At 46.9% G+C, this 21,736-nt stretch overlaps 3 protein-coding genes across 3 annotated transcripts in view; 1 reads left to right on the plus strand and 2 right to left on the minus strand.

The window, feature by feature from the left end:
* LOC101990347 (tetratricopeptide repeat protein 41-like) overlaps window positions 1-248 on the minus strand; it is a 44,610-nt gene extending 44,362 nt beyond the window's left edge. The window contains exon 1 of the mRNA XM_005358223.2: window positions 198-248. The gene's annotated coding sequence lies outside the window, so the exon portion shown is untranslated. The remainder of the gene's footprint in view (window positions 1-197) is intronic.
* A 1,637-nt stretch (window positions 249-1,885) lies between these two features.
* Window positions 1,886-14,386, plus strand: Hsp90b1 (heat shock protein 90 beta family member 1). Its single transcript, XM_005358225.2, has 18 exons — window positions 1,886-2,076; window positions 2,999-3,101; window positions 3,795-3,936; window positions 4,396-4,512; window positions 5,416-5,747; window positions 7,512-7,623; window positions 7,770-7,889; window positions 8,673-8,789; window positions 9,683-9,820; window positions 9,906-9,983; window positions 10,084-10,149; window positions 10,713-10,982; window positions 11,173-11,418; window positions 11,899-12,035; window positions 12,723-12,801; window positions 12,892-13,047; window positions 13,315-13,440; window positions 14,083-14,386. Exons 1-18 carry the CDS (start codon window positions 2,028-2,030, stop codon window positions 14,110-14,112), a joined length of 2,418 nt encoding a protein of 805 aa, XP_005358282.1. The 5' UTR covers window positions 1,886-2,027; the 3' UTR covers window positions 14,113-14,386.
* A 73-nt stretch (window positions 14,387-14,459) lies between these two features.
* Window positions 14,460-19,382, minus strand: C24H12orf73 (chromosome 24 C12orf73 homolog). Its single transcript, XM_005358224.3, has 2 exons — window positions 18,964-19,382; window positions 14,460-16,632 (listed from the first exon to the last, which is right to left on the minus strand). Exons 1-2 carry the CDS (start codon window positions 19,069-19,071, stop codon window positions 16,537-16,539), a joined length of 204 nt encoding a protein of 67 aa, XP_005358281.1. The 5' UTR covers window positions 19,072-19,382; the 3' UTR covers window positions 14,460-16,536.
* Between the last annotated feature and the right edge of the window lie 2,354 nt (window positions 19,383-21,736).

A 21,736-nucleotide genomic window follows, 5' to 3' on the forward strand; every position in this document is an offset into this window, starting at 1 on the left:
CTCTCTCTCTCTCTCTCTCTCTCTCTCTCTCTCTCTCTCTCTCCCATCATCTGCAGAAACTTCTCCCCACAAACAGCAGTTTTATTTTGGAGGACAAATCTCATTCTCAGTTCCTCCCAGGTGCAGCCCCAATCTGCCCCCAGCCCCCACTGGCCAGTTACGATGTATCTGTACGCAGTTTCAGAACAGATGCTTACTTGCTCCATTTAAAAAAAAAAAAAAAAGTGATGTTGGGCTGTCAAACGCAGAAACGGACATCTTTTTCTGAAAACAGAAAGAAATAAGATCCTGGTATATGCTATACAAACACAAGCAGAGAGGCATAAAGCCTGCGTCTTAGGCTTCTCTGTGCTTCGGTAAAGATAGGTAAATCAGGCAGATGTAAATAAGGCATCGCCACATTATGTAAACACCAAACCACAGATTCAAGATCAGCAAGTCTGAATTCCGGAAGTTGACAAAGGGACACTGTCACTGAAAAGCCTGCCTTCAGGAATTTGGATGCTCAGAAAACAACTCCAGTTTTCTTGGAGGAAGCGGTGATGGAGCAGGTGTGTCAAAAGACACACGCGCTGGTGGAAAATGTGTTAAAAATAAGTCTAAAGAGTTTAGAAAACATTTCAGAATACACAAGCTGGCGTTAGGGACTTCCCTCACCAGAAGGGGCCCCTTTGCTGTCTTTCGGAAGGCGGAAAGAGGTTTCTACGAAGTTTCAAAGCCACGGTCCAGGCTATTCGCAAGCCCTGCGGCTTTTGCTCTCAAGTACCAGCAAATGTCCTTTTCTGTTCTGTGCTAGCCTGGACTTCACCAGCGCGCGGTGCAGCTGATTCGTGGAGAGGCTGTGGGACTGCCAGGTCGTTCCTTGGTATTTATGGGGATGTCAAAGGAGCTTGAGTCCTGAAAGCGTCCCTCGTAGGGATTGGGAAACTCAGTCATCCTCTACTGCAAACTAAGCCAAGAAAGGTCAGGAGATGCGGGCAGCGAAACGACAGGTGGAGCTGAAGGCTCCAGGAGCCCGGAGTGACACACTGGAAGGCCGACCTGGAAACCCGCGAGCCACCATCGGCCAGAGGCGGAGCCCAGAATTCAGGGCTCGCCCTCTGGCTGGGGCCACGCGGGGCGGCTTTCCAGGTCCGCCTATGAAGACTGTGTGCATTAGAGTCCTGAAACAAGCATAGACCTAATCTGCAATGAGATGGAAGTCCTAGATCACTCAGCACACAATTCCCCGCAGACACGAGACAAGAGAGTGCGCAAAAACCAAACTACGCCAAACTGGCTTAGATGCCAAAGACTACGACTCCCAGCATTCATAAGCCTAGCGCGTTGCATGCCGGGAACTGTAGTTTCTCCTCCCACCATCCACACGCACCAGGGAGGGTATTCAACCCCCTACATATTCCTCTATTTCGAAAAACAACGCCGAACAGAGAGGCGACGGCGAACGTAGGGCTGAATTGGCTCCCAACGTGACCCCCGTCGCAGACAGGAAAAGGATAAAAAAATGCGTTGTCTTGGCTACGGTTTCCCCTAGTCACGGAATAAACGTTCTGTAGGAGCCGGAAGTGGTTCCCCGGGACCTCTAGGAAAGGACGGACGTGCTCTGCGCTTGCGTTCATTGGACGGTTTTTCTCGGAGGCCAAGGCTTCCCAGGCCAAGGGGTGGCCCGGCGTGTGAGGGGCCCGCGGAGCCATCCGATTGGAGGAAAGCTGCTGGCCAAGCCCAATCGGAAGGAGCCACGCTTCGGGCATCGGGCACCGCACCTGGACAGTTCCGATTGGTGGGCTGGGGTCCCCCCCGCGCGTCCCCATTGGGTGCCGAGAGTGCGTGGTGAGGCGAGATTGGTGTGTTCGTGTTTCCCGTCCCCCGCCCGCAGGCAGCGGGGTGAAAAAGCGGCCCGACCTGCGCGCGGTTTAGTGGGCGGATCGACCGCGCGGCTGGAGGTGTGAGGACCTGAGGACTCGGGGTGGGGGGGCGGAGGCGGCTCCTGCGACCGAAGAGGACTTGCGACTCTCCGTCCGCTCACCATGAGGGTCCTGTGGGTGTTGGGCCTCTGCTGCGTCCTGCTGACCTTCGGTGAGTGATCGGGCATCAGCGGGTGCCCCCCCCACCTTCGGCGCGACCGCTTCTCGAACGTTCTGGGGGCGTTGAGCCTGGGAGGGGGCCGCCAGGAGCTGCAGAGGGTGCAGGGGGCCGTCTCCCTTCTTCTAAGGAGACTCGGGTGATGATGATGCTTGCCCCGAGACTTTTAGGAAGAGGCCACTCGGAGCCGGGACATTTAAATGCCTTGCGGATGGAGCAGGATCGCTCCCCGAAGTCTCGCTGGCAGGGCGCGGCCTCTCGAACTCTCCTCCCGGGGGAGTCTTGCGCGGGCCCCTCCCTAAAGACTTTTGTCATCAGATCCGACCTTTGACCACCACGTCCTGAGGACCCCCGGCCCCTGCTCTCTGATCCTTCGGAAGTGTGTTTCCGTTTCCCGAAGCAGGGTTTGCAAGCGCGGGGCCTCAGGCCAGCGTCGTGGCGGTGGCCCCGTGTCCGATCCCGAAGTGCTTGGAGCGCAGTCCTTGACACGTCTTCCCTCTGGAGACGGATTTCGGTTCCCCTCTCCAGAAGTTGCACAAACCCTGTTTGCATTCTGACCTGTGATAACTAAGGGAGGCCCACGGTTCTGCTTAGCCAGTGTAGAGGCCTCCACGCTGTGTGTGCAACACGTGTGGGTGTCGGTGGGGCCTGTGTCACTCACTGCCTCGTTTCGGAGGAACGCTGGACAGAAGTGATAACTGCCTGGTCTTCCTGAGTCTCCTGGGGGTCTTGAGTATTTACATTTAAACCTCAGAGCACTAACTCTGAGGTTTGACACTGGTTATTAAAATCAGTACATCCCCACATCTTGTTGAATTTTGTTAACTTTAACTGTTGCCCCGTTTGGTCTTGTTCTTTGAACGGAGGAGAGGAAGCAGTAGTGTTTGAGAGTGTTTTATTTGACCTCCTTCCTCAGGGTTCGTTAGAGCTGATGATGAAGTCGATGTGGATGGGACGGTGGAAGAGGACCTGGGTAAAAGCCGAGAAGGCTCAAGGACAGATGATGAAGTTGTGCAAAGGTTGGTGCACTTGAAACTGTGTTGATAAGCTCTGGAAGTCTGTGGGACACAGGGGCTGCTTTTCTCCTTGCTCCAAACTGAGGAACAGCCAGTTGCCAGTGATACAAAGTAATCAGGAATTCTTAGGAGGACCCAGATATCTGCCTACAGAAATCTCTCCTGCTGCTAAGAGCGACTGCTGAGTCAAGGAGGAAAGCAGAGTGAGGTTCTGGGGAGAAGCCTAGAATCTGAAAATTGATGGTCGGGATACTGCAGGCTGTACAGCTCGTACTGGGAACTCTCTAGAAACCGACAAAAGCCTTGACATTGGCTTAGCTCCTTTGTTGAAGAACTTAGGCCAGTAACTTTGAAATACACTTTCTACAATGGGTGAACAATGTTTTAAATTTTGGCCTCTTAGGGATTAGTGACCGTAATATAAAATGCTCACTGTGAGAGCAGCCATACATGAGAAACTTGCTTCTCAGTAGAGGATAGCTGGGTTTGTTTTCCTAGGAATTTTAAGAACTATTTCCACCCGAGTGTTAAACAACCCATTACTGTCATGAAAATGAGCTGTTGCATTAGTTACATTTTATAAAGGCATACATTTCACCCTTTAGCGAGACAGTCTTCAGAGGCCACTCTTTCCTGACTGGAGACTCTCCTAAGAATGAACGCTAAGTATTTGCTTATCTGCTTTGATTTCCTTAGGGAGGAAGAAGCTATTCAGCTGGACGGGTTAAATGCATCCCAGATCAGAGAACTTAGAGAGAAGTCTGAGAAGTTTGCCTTCCAAGCTGAAGTTAACAGGATGATGAAACTGATCATCAATTCACTGTACAAAAATAAAGAGGTGGGTGTCACAGGCTTAGGACAGCAGTTTGTACCCCTGTGGTAGCGCTTGCAGCCTTTCGTAGTGGATTGTGAAGATTTAAGTATATGGTGATTGTAAAGTTTAAATACACACTAGAAATGAATAAGAATCACTGCTGTTTAGGGGAGGAGGGGATCAGACGCTTTCCCAGTCTTGCCTTTTAGCTCAGAATATGCTTATGGCCTGCTGCCTCGGGCAGTCACACAGGCCCAGCTCTGAGGTGCAGCGATGGAGGGTGGGAGGAGAGTATTCCCTTGTAGTTACCACAGTCCTTTTTATGAAGAGCCTCGCCTGGCTTTTTATGAGGACAGTAAAGCCGTCCTGTACCATAAAGAGGTTTTGTCTTTTCATGTTTTGGGGGAGAAATGAGGACTTTGGCATGGAAACCAACAAATTACTGTACTGGAGGGTTAATCTCATTGTTAATCTGACTTCTAGATTTTCCTGAGAGAACTGATTTCAAATGCTTCTGATGCTTTAGACAAGATTAGGCTCATCTCTCTGACTGATGAGAATGCACTTGCGGGAAATGAAGAGTTGACAGTCAAGATTAAGGTAAGCTTACCTCAACTGTTTCCTTTTTAAAGAGGATGTTCAGAAGCCAGGCTCTCCATCAGTTGGATACAGTGGGTATAATATTCTATTATACAGTGGAAAATGACTTGCTAGTCACAGTGGGTTTGGTTGCAAGTCTTAGGGCTGCTTGTGGGACAAATCTGATGTTGCCTATTCTTGTTAGACATATTGAAATATAGTCATGCTAGTTATGTTGTGAATGCTTGTCTACGATGGCAGTGATCACTGTAACAGGGACTTATGGCTCCTGAAACCAAAAATGGATACTACCTGGCCCTTTAGGAGAAGGCAGCCAAGTCCTGGGCTTAGTCATTCCACAGGCTGACTGAGCAGCCATCTGGAGTATCTAGATCTGGTTGCCACGGTGCACAGGGTCGCACGTCAATTAAAGCCTCAGCCTGAAAGTCACACTCCACTCCCACTTGTAACTTGACTGGGCAGAAATGATCACGTGGCCAGTGGATGGATGGATGCATGCATGAACATCCTACCAGGTTCCTGGGGACAGCCAGGACTATTTAATGAAGAACATTGATGATCACAAATCCCAAAATCGGGCATCATTCAAATTTAGTCCTTTTGTTTTCTGTGAAATAGTTTTCCTGGGATTTTATCTTCAAAATGTTTGATTTGGATTAGTATCTGTTCTCTGATATTTAAACAAGTCTCTGCCTATTTTTCCTAAACACACTGCGCTTAAAAATGTAAAGCAATGTGCTCTTAGGGTGTGTTTTTGAAAAGCGTCGTAGAGTAGACCGTGAAGTGGCACATCTCTGTCTAGAGTTGGTTGGGACCAAGCTGGGAACTTCTCCATGAGAGCCTGGCATTGGCATAATGTGAATATTAAGGAGCCTGACTTTCTGGTTCTTTTCTTGCTTTCAGTGTGATAAAGAGAAGAACCTGCTGCATGTCACAGACACTGGTGTAGGAATGACCAAAGAGGAGTTGGTTAAAAACCTCGGCACCATAGCCAAATCTGGAACAAGCGAGTTTCTAAACAAAATGACAGAGGCACAAGAAGATGGCCAGTCAACTTCTGAACTGATCGGCCAGTTTGGTGTCGGTTTCTATTCTGCCTTCCTTGTAGCAGATAAGGTCATTGTCACATCAAAACACAACAACGATACCCAGCACATCTGGGAATCAGACTCCAATGAATTCTCTGTAATTGCTGACCCACGAGGAAACACACTAGGACGGGGGACAACAATCACGTGAGTATCACTGATTGGGACACTGATAGAATGGGGGTCCCGATTCTCAAGTTAAAGCTTTCTAAGCACATGGTTTATTGCGAGCCCTGGCTTTCTAGCCCATAAAATGGGGAAATTGCTGTCGCATTGGAAGTAAGATTTGAGATGTGCAGAGGTCTGGGTACCAAAAGTTACGATTGCTGTGGTACACAGCACAAATAGGAAGTGAGCTCTCCCGAGGGGGAAGCTGACAGGAGACCTCACAAAAGGGGTAGCTCTGCGGGTTTTCCAGATTAGAGAAGGAGGTTGAGTTGTTCGAAGAAGCCTGGATAATAGAGTGTGGCAGCTGTTCGTGGAGGAATAGACTGGCAAGATTGTCAGGTAGTAACTGTAATAATGACTGTAACAATGCCTCAGACACATCGGGACAGTCTCATAGCACGGTGATTGCTTAGTAAAGCAAATGAAACTATACAACAGGTCTGGTTTCTTTCCCTCGGTAAACAGCCCTGCAGGACTGACTGTAGCCCAGGTCGGCAGTGCTGTGACATTGTCAGCCTGCTCTAACCCTTCTTCACATCCTGTGCATGTCTCAGCCCATCTACTGTTTTGTTTTCACCTTCTGTCCCTAGAATGTAACTCAGATCTTGAGGCTTAGGGGCAAGACCTCTGTCTGCTGTGCCGTCTTGTCAGCCTGAAGATTGACTCTTAACACTTTGTCTTAATTGTCTAAGCAACAGCTTCCAGTTGCTGCCAGAACTTTGCATATCACCAAGACACAGTATATGTGAGCAGAGACTTGTTACCCTAGGAAACCTGCATCATGTCCTGTTGGTAGTAGGAGCCTCTAGATTGTGAGGCTTTTATTTTATTTTTCCAAGACAGAGTTTCTCTGTGTAGCCCTGGCTGTCCTGGAACTCGCTCTGTAGACCAGGCTGACCTCAAAATCAGAGATTGCCTGCCTCTGCCTCCCAAGTGCTGGGATTAAAAGTGTACACCATCACCCCCCAAGAAGCTTTTCCTTTTTGCCAGGTGAATCTGCTGAGTTTGCAGTCTGCCATGACTTGTTTCTGATTGATGTGGGAGGATAAGGAAAATAAGCCTTGCTAAACTAGCGCTGCTGCCAGTAGAGCTTTGTAGAGCACTGTGCAGTATGGCGGCTACTGGTTGTGTGTCTGTTGAGTGCTCAAGAGTGTGCCCTCTTCCTCTCTCTCTGTTTTGGGTGGGGGTGTGGTTGTGCACGTGCTTGTGGATGGGAGCCAGAAAACAGCCTTAAGTCTCCTCCATCAGGAACTTTTTCTCCTCTGAGATGGTTGCAGTGGAGTTTGTTTAGGTTGGTGTGGGTGGTCAGCTCCAGGGTCCTGCACTGGGTGACAAGTGCACCCCACTGTGCCCAGCTTTTGATGGGTGCCGGGGATCGAACTCAGGTCTTCAAGCTTGCAGAGCAAGTACTGTACTAGCATGTTTTTATTTAGAAATACTTGATCATTTGGTTCTAGAATGACAGTCTAAGTCTATGAAAGTAACAATGTTTAACTGTTTCTCGCCTTAAGAAATGAAAATTTCCAACATCATCAGATTTTTTTTGCTTTCTAATGAAAACACTTGTCTACATGAGGGAACGGGGATGTTCTCGTCCCCCCATATGTTATGTTTAGCTCACAGCCTTCTCATGGGGAGGGGGTGCTTCCTATCAGTGTCATTGCACAGAACTGCCTGTAACAGGAAGTAATGGAGTCTAGCCAGTCTGGGCAAGCTGCATCTGATGGCCTGTTCTCCTTTCAGTCTTGTCTTGAAGGAAGAAGCATCTGATTACCTTGAATTGGACACGATTAAAAATCTCGTCCGAAAGTACTCTCAGTTCATCAACTTCCCCATCTACGTGTGGAGTAGCAAGGTCAGTCTGCAGAAAGGTCATGCATACTCTTGACAGACAGGGTGTATGTTGTGTGGAGATCTTTCATTTTACAGTGTTTTCTGCTCTGTAGACCGTCGGGATTAAACCAGCAGGCTTAACCATAGTTGTATTTTCTATACCAACAGACCGAGACTGTGGAGGAGCCCCTGGAGGAAGATGAGGCAGCAAAAGAAGAGAAGGAAGAGTCTGATGACGAAGCTGCAGTAGAGGAGGAGGAAGAAGAGAAGAAACCAAAGACTAAGAAAGTGAGCCTGGCTCTCAGCCGCAGTGTTAGGGTCTGCAGGAGGAGAGCTTCTACCCTCAAGTACAGGCTTAAGAAGCTTCCGTCCTTAAAAACTGATTTGTTTTTATTTTGAGTGTATGGGTGGTTTGCCTGCATGTATATATATGCACTACTGCGTGTGTGGTACCCATGCAGGCCAGAAGAGGGTGTTGGATCCTCTGAAACAGGCGAGAGAGAGGGTTGTGAGCAACAGGGTAGAGACTGGGAATCCACTTTCCAGTCAGTCAGTGCTCACCACAGCCATCTTTCCATCCCTAGAAGCTTCATTCTGGGTGGGGCTGAGGAAACAAGGCCCTTGTTTGTGTGCTATGTGTTATCCTGGAATATAAAGTCATAAATCCTCTGCATAAACCTTCTGACTTTTTGTATTAAGTCTGCCTTCTATGTTCTGAATCTTAAGATCCTGTAAGCTCTGTGTCCTCTTTAGCATGTTGTGATTAATTATCAAAACATTTTCTTAACTGATTAGGAGCAGAGAAAGTAGAAGTGTTGCTAGAAATTGTTGACTTTGATGTTGGCTGCTTTCCTTCTGTGTTAACTACTGTCTCATTACTGAGTGAGAGACTTTGCTTTTAGCCCGCGATCCCAGCAGTTGAAAGGCTGAGGCTGATCCGGGTCACAATGCCATAACTTAACCTATAAAAAAAAAGCTTATTAGTAGGATCCATATGAGATAGCAAATTATGGTCACTTGTAGGTTAACCATTGGGTACTAAAAGAAACTTACCAAATATCTTAACTTTAGGTTGAGAAAACTGTTTGGGATTGGGAGCTTATGAATGATATCAAACCGATATGGCAGAGACCATCAAAAGAAGTAGAAGAAGATGAATACAAAGCTTTCTACAAGTCATTTTCAAAGGTAAAATCTATAAGTTATTAATGAGTTGTACAAAATTATGAGCATATTTGTTAATTTAAATATGGTATGTGACTATAAGATTTCCATCCCTATTTTTCCCAATAAGATAATGCAAGAAAAAATTTATAACAACCATATGTCTACTGCAAGAGTATGGAGGCCAACAGTCATGAAATTTAATTTTCCTGACTTTGCAATCAAAATCCTTTTAAATTTCACATGAACCTTGGAGAGTGGTGTCTGGTTAGGAGTGGTCTCTGAGAGTAGTTCATGCCATGACACAACATCGTGTTAATGAAGCAGTATAAACTAGTTATCTTTATCGTGTGTGTGTGTGTGTGTGTGTGTGTGTGTGTGTGTGTGTGTGTGTGTATGCGATGAGTCATCTGCAGGTCTCACCAGATGCCTGAGAAACGATACAGAAACCTTAAGAGCCATTTACATAGGTAGGCGTTCGGGTTCCAACATAAAATAGGACCTGAGTTACTGAATGGCTGTACTATGACCTTGAAAGAGTTCCCTTCAGTCAGAGGTCACCGTCCTGTGTGACACTGAATCAGTCAGACGTCACTGTCCTGTGTGATACTGAATCTGTTTCTCTGGGGTCTTTTACTGACAAATTATTTTGGCTCCTAAGAATATAAAAGTAGAATTAGTTTTATTGCTTCTGGTCCCTGTGTTGAAGAAATGAAATGTAATGTCTACTTTGGTGTCACTGTCATCAGTAGTGGTGTTATTGGCAGTCCTCATCCAAAAAACCCTTACGGAGTCAGCATTAGCCATTCTCTCGGGGCCACCTCCACACTTTGGTTTGGTTTGGTGTGGGGGTGATATAGCGCAAGCCTTTGTGCTGCTGCTTCCTATGACATGAATAACCAAAGGACTTTCCACAGGAAAGTGATGACCCCATGGCTTATATCCACTTCACTGCAGAAGGGGAGGTCACCTTCAAATCAATCTTATTTGTGCCCACATCTGCTCCTCGTGGTCTGTTTGATGAATATGGATCCAAGAAGAGCGATTATATTAAGGTCAGTGGGCTTTTAAGTATGGTCAACTAAGTTTAAGATTTAAAAGCATGATGTCCAAAAGGTGACTCTGCTCTGTCCCCATCAGCTGTACGTGCGCCGAGTGTTCATCACAGATGACTTTCATGATATGATGCCCAAGTACCTGAACTTCGTCAAAGGTGTTGTAAGTATCTGAAGATTGGGTGTGTGGGCATAGAGCAGTGGGAGTCTAGCAGGTTTGGGTCTTTTGTTTGGTTACTCAGTGGGCATCTTGCTCTCCGTAGGTGGATTCGGATGATCTCCCCCTCAATGTTTCCCGTGAGACTCTTCAGCAGCATAAACTACTCAAGGTGAGGACTTGGAGCTGGGTTCCTTGCCCTGTAGTCAGAGTACAAGGATGTTCTGTAAGGAAAACAACCTAACTCTGTGCTTAGGTGGTCTTTGACCATCCAGAAGGACTCGGCGGGCCTGACAGCAGCTTGAAGGGAAAAGCAGGGAAGTCATGAGGTCATGCTTGTCATTGAGTGTTAGGCCATCTACCTTAACGTGAAGTTCCATCTCACAAAAGGAACTTCTTTCTTTCACTTTGGGGTTGTTGGGGCTCACAGCTGACACGTCCCCAACACTGAATACAATAGAACTGAAAGGCGCACATAACACCTGCTGTCTGAACAAGTCAGGTGTTCTCATGGTCACCTGGAAGACCCTCAGTAAGGCCCTTTCCCACCAGCATCGCAGTAAGGAGACTAGGTGGGGTGAACATTACAAACACTAATTCTAGCTCCCTCTGAAGGAGTGCCGTGTGCTGCCTGTCCCTCAGACAGTGGCGATGGTTCTGCTGTCTCAGTTGCTGCCCTCCTGGTCTCTACAAAGGTTTGCCAGGATCTCCTAACCAGATTGCCATCTTCTGTAGGTGATAAGGAAGAAGCTTGTCCGTAAGACTCTGGACATGATCAAGAAGATTGCAGATGAGAAGTACAATGACACCTTCTGGAAAGAGTTCGGCACCAACATCAAGCTTGGTGTGATTGAAGACCACTCAAATCGGACAAGGCTCGCTAAGCTTCTTAGGTTCCAGTCTTCTCACCACGCAACTGACATTACTAGCTTAGATCAGTACGTAGAGAGGATGAAGGAAAAACAGGACAAAATCTACTTCATGGCTGGGTCAAGCAGGAAGGAGGTGAGATGAGATGAGATGCTGCTGGGCAGTCAGTGCTTGGGGAAGAGGGTCATTGTTAGCTTTTCACGGCCACTGGGGGAAGGACGCTCACCTCAAGTCCCTGTTTTACACCATAGTTAATGCTGTAGAGACGCATGCAGCTAATACGCCAAGGCAGAGCTCTAAAAACACGCTTCCTTGAATTTTATAGGCTGAATCTTCCCCATTTGTTGAGAGACTTCTGAAGAAGGGCTATGAAGTTATTTACCTCACGGAGCCTGTGGATGAGTACTGCATTCAGGCCCTTCCTGAGTTTGATGGGAAGAGGTTCCAGAACGTGGCCAAAGAAGGCGTGAAGTTTGATGAGAGTGAGAAAACCAAGGAGAACCGGGAGGCAACAGAGAAGGAATACGAGCCTCTGCTCAACTGGATGAAAGACAAGGCCCTTAAGGACAAGGTACTGTGCAGAGGGCAGACTCCAGCATCTACACTCAAGAGTTATCCACAAACTTGTCTACACCTGCTGCCTTGGTGACCACTAGCGGTTGTAGAGAGTGGTGCTTGTAGCCTCAGGTACTCGGGTACCAACAGGAAACTCATTGCAGCTCAGTGACCCCTTCATCTGCTGTGCCGAAGACCCGGGGATCGGGCCCTAGCCCCGCACAGCAGCAGTAGAGTCAAGTCAGATTTAGTACAGGCTGGAATGAGCTTGCAACTTAGAGAAGTTTCTTATTCTTCAGTACTGATTTTACTGATTTTGCCTTAAGTTTTTATAGGTTTAAGTTTAAATCTGTAGCTGAAAACAAAACAAAAACAATAGATTAAGTTAGTGTCACTCAAGTGTCATTCCTGATCTGAGTGCCTGTCTATCATCTGGGGTGGTGGATGCATTGCCTGCCTGCTGATGCTCACTCGCGTCTAACGTTTCTATCCTAAGATTGAAAAGGCTGTGGTATCGCAGCGTCTCACAGAGTCCCCCTGTGCTCTTGTGGCCAGCCAGTATGGATGGTCTGGCAACATGGAGAGGATTATGAAGGCACAAGCATACCAGACAGGCAAGGACATCTCTACAAAGTAAGTGCCTGGGGAATGTCCCTACCATGGTGCCAGCTCTTGTCCTTCTTTGTGCAAATGTACATTTTTCTGATCTGCTCCTTCTATCATCCTTACCTTCCTTATTTTCCCTTTGGGTTAAGAATAACATCCATAGGTCAGGTGATAGTGACATATGCCTTAATCCCAGCACTGGTCTGCAGAGCGAGTTCTCTCCAGGGCAGCCATGACTACACAGAGAAGCCCTGTCTGGGGCGGGGATGGTGTCCACATTTGCATCATGACCCACCAGACGGATGTGTGATCAATCCTCTGGCCTTGGAGTTGCAGAAATCATTGAAGTCACCAGGAAAATGCTAATGAACATGAGAATGTACAGAACACATTGCAAACTTTTCATTTAACTTAATTCTTTTAATTTAAAAAGTGAATCTTTAGGGCTCATATATCCTTTAGCAGCACCCATCACCGTATGACTCAGTTAAGGTATTAGGGGATGAAGAAGACATTAAACCAATTCCGTATCCCAGCAGGACTTGGTTACTTGGGAGTCATCATAGTTCCTTTTATTTCATTTTTTTTAACCTAACCGTGGCCACTCCTCCTGTTAGGAGAAGCAATAGTGTTTCTTTAATTAAAGCTAGAATACATTAGGCATGTGGACCCTAAAATTGGTGTCTTAACATTGTTCATCTTGTCTCTGAACAGTTACTATGCCAGTCAGAAGAAAACGTTTGAAATTAATCCCAGACACCCGCTCATCAAAGACATGCTGCGGCGGGTTAAGGTGAGTGGCGGTGTGCCCTCTCCTGCCTGTCTAAACTGGGCTGCAGTATAACTCAGAATACTAACGTTGACCAATCGTGCCTTCTCTCAGGAAGATGAAGATGACAAGACTGTCTTGGACCTTGCTGTAGTTTTGTTTGAAACAGCAACACTTCGGTCAGGGTATCTTCTACCAGACACCAAGGCATATGGAGACAGAATAGAAAGAATGCTTCGCCTCAGTCTCAACATTGACCCTGAAGCACAGGTTTGTGTCTGTGGCTCTTCCGCAAGTTTTAATTTAGTGGTACTGTTTGAGAAGCTTTAGTTTTCACTGTAAGAAATAACTTACTCCATGCCTGAACCCCTGGTGTAATGTGAAATGGAGAACATACCTGTGTTTTCCTTCCTGATAGTTTCCCCGTTAACAAAGATTTACTACAGTTCTTATTAAAACTCCCATTAGAATCTTAAACTGAAGAGCAAAATGAAAATGGATGGAAGGCATTTACAGGTTCATGGATGTCGCCTGTAGGTAGAGGAAGAGCCAGAGGAAGAGCCTGAAGATGCAGCAGATGACACGGCAGAAGACACAGAGCAAGATGAAGAGGAAGAGGTGGATGCTGGCACGGAAGAGGAAGAAGAACAGGAAACAGCAAAGGTCTGAGGGAGAGTGGGGCTGGACTGAGGCTAGCAAATAGACTTCTGAAAGCTAATCACACTGGAGTCAGTCCATGTAGAGTGGGTATGTGATATAGCTCAGAAGCTTGGGGGAAGGTTTTATTCCTTTATTTTATCCAACCATTCACAAGATCAGATGGATCACACACACAGAGCGCTGCCCCCTCTGAGGAAACATTCGGGGAGTGGGGAGCGCTGAGATAGGGTACTCTGTAATCCTGTGTCACTGCTTCCCAAGTGCTAGGATTCAAGATGTACGCTACCATGCCTGGCTAACATTTGGTACTTTTCGGTTTTGATTATTTAGATTTAGACATTGATATTGGTGGATTTTAAATTATTTGGCCAGTAAACAACTACAAACAAAATAGTATAGTATGAGCCGGGCAGTGGTGGCGCGCGCCTTTAATCCCAGCACTCGGGAGGCAGAGGCAGAGGCAGGCAGATCTCTGAATTCGAGGCCATCCTGGTCTACCAGAGCTAGTTCCAGGACATGCTCCAAAGCTACAGAGAAACCTTATCTCAGAAAAACCTAGAAAATAATATGAACAGTTTAAATGTGAGCCTTCCTGTAAGGGTTAGTGGCTAGTTTGTGAACGTCTTCTGATTTTTGTTTTCACAGGACTCTACAGCAGAGAAGGATGAACTGTAAATTACACTCTCACCACGGGCCTTGTGCTGAGAGGGAATGTGAAATGTTAGTCGTTTCTTTTCAGAGACTTGTTTGGGATGCTCCCCCACGCCCCTTCTCCCCTGCACTGTAAAATGTTGGGGTTATGGGTCACAGGAAGAAGTGGGTTTTTTAGTTGAGTTTGTTTTGTTTTGGTTTTTTTTTTAACATTCCTCATGAATGTAAATTTGTACTATTTAACTGACTATTGGTGTAAAATCTTGTCATGTGTATAAAATAAAAAAGGTCCCAAATACCCACTGGCTGTTCTCATGACACAAAGCAGGAATTCTGTAATACTTTTTCTTGTTCATGCCTGCTGGGTGTATCCGGGTTTGGTGGCTTGTGCTTTCAGATCGTCTTTCTTATTTAACAAGGTGGAATGCATGCAAATAATTCCCTCCAGAGATCAGAATGTGTATCAGCCTTCTGAATCCGGACAGGAAGGGAAAACTGAATACTATCTTCAGAGGTCATGGAACACTTAGATTGAGAAATCTTCACAGGTTAGGGAAAGTTGTCTAGAAACCTAGGCCGTTAAATGGGTGGTGGGGATCGTGAGGGCCACAGTCTAATTAAGTCACTCGCCAGTGTTTGGAGCATGCTCGCACAGGCATTCCAGCTAGCCTCCTGAGTGCTAGGATTAAAGGTGCGCATACCGTGGTAATTTTACGTTAGCTGAGCATGGTGGTACACGAGACAGGAGTATCTGAGCCCAGTAAGGAATAAATAGACCCTGCCAAAACCTTTAAACATTGCTGTCAGTGAGTGTTTGCTTGGCCTGAATGTGTGTCCATGGAAGCAAGGCAAGCAGATTTTGAATTCAGGGTCAGCCTAATCTACTTAATAAATTCCAGGACCAGACAAGGTTACATAATGAGAGACTGTCTCAAACTGAAAACTCCCCTTCAGTGCCTTAGTCTGCTCATTAGGGTGGATTTACAAAGACCTTGTCTGGGGCTGGAGAAGGGGCTACAAACAACTTGTTGCTTATAGAAGACTGACATTCAGTTCCCAGAACCCATCTGGTGGCTCAAAACTAACCTATAACTCATATTCCAGGTAATCTGATGCCTACCCTCCAGGAGCAATTCACATGTTCATACATTCATGCAATTTGTGTAAAATTTACTTATGGCAGGGGAGGTAGTTCAACAGAGGACCAGATTCAGTCCTCAGGGCCCACATGGCCTCTCAACCATATGTAACTGCAGTTCAGGGTATCTGATGCCCCTCCTGGCTTCTGAGGGAACTAGGCATGCATGTGGTGCACAGACAGACATGCAAGCAATGCATTCATACATTAAAAAATAGGTCAGTTGTTGAATAAATTATCTTGTTCTATATTTATAGATTGAGCAAAATCTTAAAACGAGTTCATTTCCTAGAGCTGATGGTAGAAATCTAGGCGGCAGGAGATGTGGCGTCAGGTTCTGAAGGACAACACTGGAAGTGCAGTGTGAGTTCTGAGACTGCAAACTCCTTTCCTCGTCCAAGCTTCGGGTACAGTGTGAGCAGGCCTTGTTCTGAGACTGCAGAATCCTTCCTTTCCTCGTCCAAGCTTCGGGTGCAGCCTTCAAATATTTGGTGTTCTTGGCTGGCAGTTCCAACGCTCCAGTCTCTGACTGTCATTACAAAATGTCCTCCCTGTGTCTGTTCTCGTGGCATTAAGACAGTGGTCACCACATCTGGCCCACCCTCATGGCCCCAATCCTACACTCCCAGACACCGAGGGTTGAGGTCAACATTTTTTAAGGACACAGTTCAACTGCACTTTCATTTTTATATGTATAAAGAGAATGCCAATTTTAGTTCACTTTCTCAAATTTTGGGGATTTAAGCACCTTGACAAGTTGCTACTAATGTTGCAATTCCATTAGGCACACAATTCCAAAGAACTTTGAATATTTTATACAGTTTAGTACAAATACTACTTCTCAATGTTTAGGCCCTATAAGCACTCTCACTGACTTTTACCTCTTTAATTCATTATAACCAAGCTCATTCAGAAAAAGATGAATACTGGCAGGAGACATTGCAAATGTTCAGTCTCATCCTCCCGGCCAAATGCACGAAGCTGAAGCTTAGGCAGCTCTTACGAGTGCGGTCCCTCATACCTGTAATTCCACTATTTGGGAAGTGGGGGCTGGAGGACTCTCCTGAGGTCAGCATGGGCTACACAGCAAGACCTTGTTGCAGAGGCCAGCCTGATCTCCACAGTGAGCTCCAGATGAGACTAGAAAATACTGACCGAATCATAATAGAAGATCTATCTTATCAGTTCCTATCAACCAGAATTTGTTTTTGGATTAGATGATTTAAGAAGTAGTTTTACTCAATACATTTAAAAATATATGTGGAAAGTATTATTCACAGAATTCTTGGCAGAGTTGTATTTTAAAGCTTCTACTGCTGTGAAACCTGAGGTTCGTGGTGTCTCTCTTTCAGTCCCAAGAGCTCCGTTCTCAGTTCTCCAGGCTTTGGTGGGATCTCAGGTATTGTCTATAAAAATAAAAAGAGCCAAAAGACAGTTGCTACCACATTCTGAGACAAAGTTCAGTGTGATCTGAAAAGCGTGAGAAAACAAAATGCCTTGTGCATGCTACTCAGCAACAGACCATGAGGAGGGCCCCGATTCATCTACATTTCTTGCTGTCTGTGTGTTTATGATTAAATCATCTGGCAGTATCTTAAATCCTATAGTACTCACAGGATACATCCAATTGATTCACAATTTCAAATGAGAATTTCAACATTTGGAAACTCATTCCTGCACGACTTGCTGCTCCAAGCCCAGAAAATGACAGTGGTAGTTACTGTATACAAGAGTGGTCATCGTGTAAAACACATAAAGCAATGAGCAAAACATACACAATTCTGCCTTTGAGGAAGGCAGGAAAACAGGCATGGGTGCAGCATGTGCCGCTGAGTTTGATTCCCAGCACCACAAAAGAAAAAAGTGGCTTTCACTACAGTATGATCAAAGCTCTAAGTCTATCACAACAGAATTCTAGAACCTTCACTGCCCCGAAAGAAACTCTCAGTCCCAGGTCCCCCACAAGCCACTTCTGTCCACATATATTTGCCCATTGTATATCATGCAGTCTTTTGCATGCTTTCAAGGTTCATTCATGTAGAATCATCGAGTAATTGATATTCCTTTATATAGATATATCATGTTTTATACAGGTATCTGCATTGTTCCCACCTATGAACATGAACAAGGTCAAACATCTGTATGATGGTGTATGTCTTGGTGTTTGTTGTTGGGTGGAAACCTAGAAGGGGAATTGCTGGGACATACGCTGTTGGAGGAACTCCAGGCTGGATTTCAAAGCAGCTCCCGACTTTATATTTCCCCTGATAGTGCATGAGGGTCCCAATTTCTCCACGTCCTTGGCAACTGTTTATGACGGACATCACACCGGGGGTTCTGACTGCATTTTTCGCGTGACGGACATCACACCGGTGGACATCACACCGGTGGTTCTGACTGTGTTTCTCGGGTGGTTAAGGATAACGAGCATCTTTTCATGACTTCTGAACACAGGTATGAAGGAAGATGAGGAAGCCATCTTGCAGGTGTCTATGAGTTTTGGAGGCTGATGGGATCACAATGGCAGAGGACCTGAGCCACGACTGTGCCTTCGTGTTCAAGGAAAAGCATCGGTACATCAGATACAGCATTCCAGAGGGTAGAAGGCTGGCTTGTGGGAAGTGGAGGGGGACATAAAGACTCCACTGGCCTCCACTCTGGGGAGAGTTCTGAGAAGAACAACCTGACCTGACTTAAGGATAAAAGATGCTGATAGCGAGACCAGGAGTGGATGGCAGAAGACGGTCAGGAAGCTCCTATCTTAACGGAGGAAGGTGGTAACTGATGTGGCCTGAACACGGTAGGCACAATGGCGGCTCGAGAAGTGGGCAGGATGTGGATGCATCTTTCATATTCCCCCAACGGGATTTGTTGAGGCATGCAGTGACTTATGATGACTCCGGGGTTTCAGTCTAAATAACTGCAAGATGACAGCTGTCACTTCTGCTGTCCTTATGCTGGGCAACTAAAAGCATCCTTAACTGTTCCCTGCAAGTCTGCACTGAGTGCCAACCCTGGGCAGCCATCATGGTCTCTCCTCTGCTCTCTCCCTAAATCTTTTAGCTTTTATAACAGTAGTGGCTGGAATAATTCCAAAAGACTAGGTGGGCAAAGGACACAAATTCCTTAAATACTAGGAAAACATACAGCACCCTATAGCAGCCAGGCACCTGGGCCTTTAAGTCTATCAGGAAAGATGCCCTACTGCCAACGTGACCACCCAACCCGACTGACGTGGCTAGGACCCTTAGTGTGCTCATTTTTGAGACTGCTTTTTGTGTTGCTTTCTCCGAGTACATGTAGCTGCTGGTAACAACCCTTGTACACGTCCAGTAGTAATGAGATGAATCAAGTCAACCTCACAGGATCAAAGTCTAGGCATTATTTCCTTGGTTAAGGAGCTGCTGGGAACTATTCCTGCAGAAGACACAAAACTGCATTTCTGTGGCAAGTTCTTGCCACTTTTTGTCTAAATTTCTTGACATTCACTATCATCCCTCCCCCACCCAGGACAGGGTTTCTTTCTGTAGCTCCAATGGTCTCAGAACTCCCTCTGTAGACCAGGCTGGCTCACTCTAACTCTTAAAGAGACAGTCTTTAAGTGTTAAGAGCGAGCTGTTAGAGCACTGTTTAACCGAACACCCCGAACGCTCTACATGTAAAGAGGGGCCGAGCAAATGAACGGACGGAATGCTGGGGTGTCGCCCCAGGACGGGCACGAGCCCCGCAGCACTCACCAGGTCAGGCCGGTAGTACCAGTGCACCACCTGGGCCCCGGCGCACATGGCCAGGAGGCTGGAGGAGAGCATTTTCACGTAGGCAGACCAGGGCACGCCCCCGGGCATGGTGGAAAGCTGGCCGGCGAGGAAAGGGCGCGGCGTTAGAGGGGTGGGTGGGTGGCTTCTACACTGGGCGATGGTTGGGGCACCCGGGGTGCAACCCGCGCGGCTCCCTCCTCGGTGACCGGCGAGCGGCGCTGCACCCGCTCGGCTTAGTAGATGGAGGGCGGGCCCGGTGTGTCCTCACCCCTTCCGCCTGTCAGGGAGCAGCTACTGCCCCTCGCTCCTGCCCCGGACCACGCGAGCTCGTGAGCAGGGCGACCCGAGGTCCCCTCAAGCCCCGGAGCGCAGAGTCAGGGGGCTGGACCCAAAATGCAAAGGCACCGGCGCCACGCCGGAGCGGAAAAACAAGGGCAATGCGTGCACAGGCGCATTCGTGTGCTTCTAGCGGAAGTGAGGCGCTGAGTTTATTTTTCGGTTTTTGTTTTGATCGCTTCCACGTTTTTAGGCAGAATGCTCGTGGTCACTGTCCCCATCCTGTCGTTTGCCTTCCCTGGCCATGGTGTGGTATTTACGGCATCATTTCTCCTTTCGCACAAAGGAAGCGACACGACCCCGTCCCCCTCCCGTGGCTAGGAGGAGAGACTTCGCAGCTGCACCCATAGTGCTCCTGCCAGAGGTCACGCTCTTGAGCGGCGTTTCTCAACTTGTGGGTCGGTACCTCTTGGGTCAACCTGGGGGTACCATGTTTACATTGTAATTCATAATTGTAGCAAAATTACAGTTAAGAAGTAGCAATGACATAATCGTATGGTTGGGAGTCACCACAACGTGAGGGATTATATTAAAGGGTCAGAGCATTAGGAAGGTTGAGAACACTGCTCTGGAGAAAGATCAAAGGTCTTTTCTCCCTGGTCCTGAAGGTCTTTAGGACTTTACATAGAGTCATGCCCAAGCATGGTGCCTTTGAGAGACAGTGTTTCTGGAAAAGAGACCTCCAATCTATGCAACTCAACCTATGAGTTTTTAAAGATTGTGCTCGGTGTATGGATTCATTTTTTTCCTTTTTCTTTTCTTTTCTTTGTTTTACATTACAACCACAGTTTTTCCTCCCATCCTTCTGTGAATTCATTTTTGTTAAGCAAACTGCAAGAATTAATTCTGAAGAATTAAGGTGGCATTGTGTAACCTGAATCGTGAGACCATTTTTACAACTTTGGCCCTGAAAATGGCTCAATGAGTGAGGTTTGTTGCTAAACCTAACCCAATTTTGCTCCCCCGTCCCTACATGGTGGAAGCAGAGGGCCGACTCCATGAATTGTTCTCTTACACACACCCACACACGCACACTTTTTTTTTTCCCACGGTAATTGTAAGGTCCTGTATCTGATCAGGACACCCAAGACCATTTTCTCTGCACCAAGATTTCTTTGCCCGAGAAGGACTGGGCAGAGAATAAGAACAAAGACAGGAGATAGAAGATGAGGAAGAAAGGGGAAGGGAACAGGAGAGAAAGTGGAGGATTATTTTGGGGGCAGGAGGAGGACAGACCAACTACAAAGGATTACCTCTAGATAGAGAGGAGACAGACATGACCCATAGGCAAATGGAAGTTTATAAATGTAAAAGGGGAAACCCAGTGTTAGGATGAGTTGGTGTGTTTTGAATGGGCATGTTACTTAGGTGAACCAAAGAGGGCTTTTAATTGCTGGACATCAATACTTTGACAGCTGAGCATGAGCCCTTGCCTGCAGCTGCTCTGAGCACAAGACCCTGATGGTGAAGACCCTCTGATGAGGCCTGCAGCTGAAAGATCCCAAGAGCTGGGGCGTGGACAGAGCACTCTATAAGTTGCCCCTGAGCACATAAAGTTGGCATTCTTATATATCAAGGATGACTCATGTCCAAGTCTGTCTTTGTGTCTCTGTCTATGTGTTTTTAAGTCTCCGGCTTGGTTCCCGGCGCGCTCTTCCCCCCTCTCCGTGTCCCCCCCCCTTTGGTTTTCATGAGGCAGGGTTTTTCTGTAACAGCCCTGGCTATTCTGGAACTCACTTTGAACACCTCAATCTCAGAGATTCGCCTGCCTCTGCTCCCACTGAGCGCTGGCATTACCCAGCGCTACCTGTCAGCTTTTGTTAAAATATCCCAGAATGAAAGACACATGGAGCACAAACCCATGACCCTCTCTGGGCTCACGTATCACAAGAGGGAGAAGTCTTTGTAAATTGACACATGAACCTCTGTAGTGGCACAAACTAGGCAAGTCTAATTCACATCCATGTTTCTCATCATGTAACTTGAAGAAACAGGAAAGCTTTTCACTAGAACAGTTGTCTAAGGGAGTCTGGCGCTAACAACCGTGACAGATGTCAAGAAACAAAAACCCATTCCGAGAACCCCCAAAGCCACGTGTGGTGACACACGCTTGTAATCCCAGACAGAACCCAAGAGACTGACTTAGGTTGTTGAGGCCAGTCTGCACTGCGGCCACAAAGTTCTAAGTCAGGCAGGGGTGCAGTGAGATCGTCTCTAAAACCAAGAACAGCTGAGAAGTAAAAGTGGGATTGGTGTATAAGATGGAGGGAAGCCGCGATGCACGCAGCGTCATGGACTTAAAAGGTTAGTGTTCGCCCAGCTACTAAGAGCCTTGTTTTACAGATTCATAAACTGAGGCCGAAAAGGCAATAGCCTCCAACTCTTAGCTTTTCCATTTACAAACAGAAAATCCCCC

This window comes from Microtus ochrogaster, chromosome 24, assembly GCF_000317375.1.
Source record: "Microtus ochrogaster isolate Prairie Vole_2 chromosome 24, MicOch1.0, whole genome shotgun sequence".
Lineage (NCBI taxonomy): Eukaryota > Metazoa > Chordata > Mammalia > Rodentia > Cricetidae > Microtus > Microtus ochrogaster.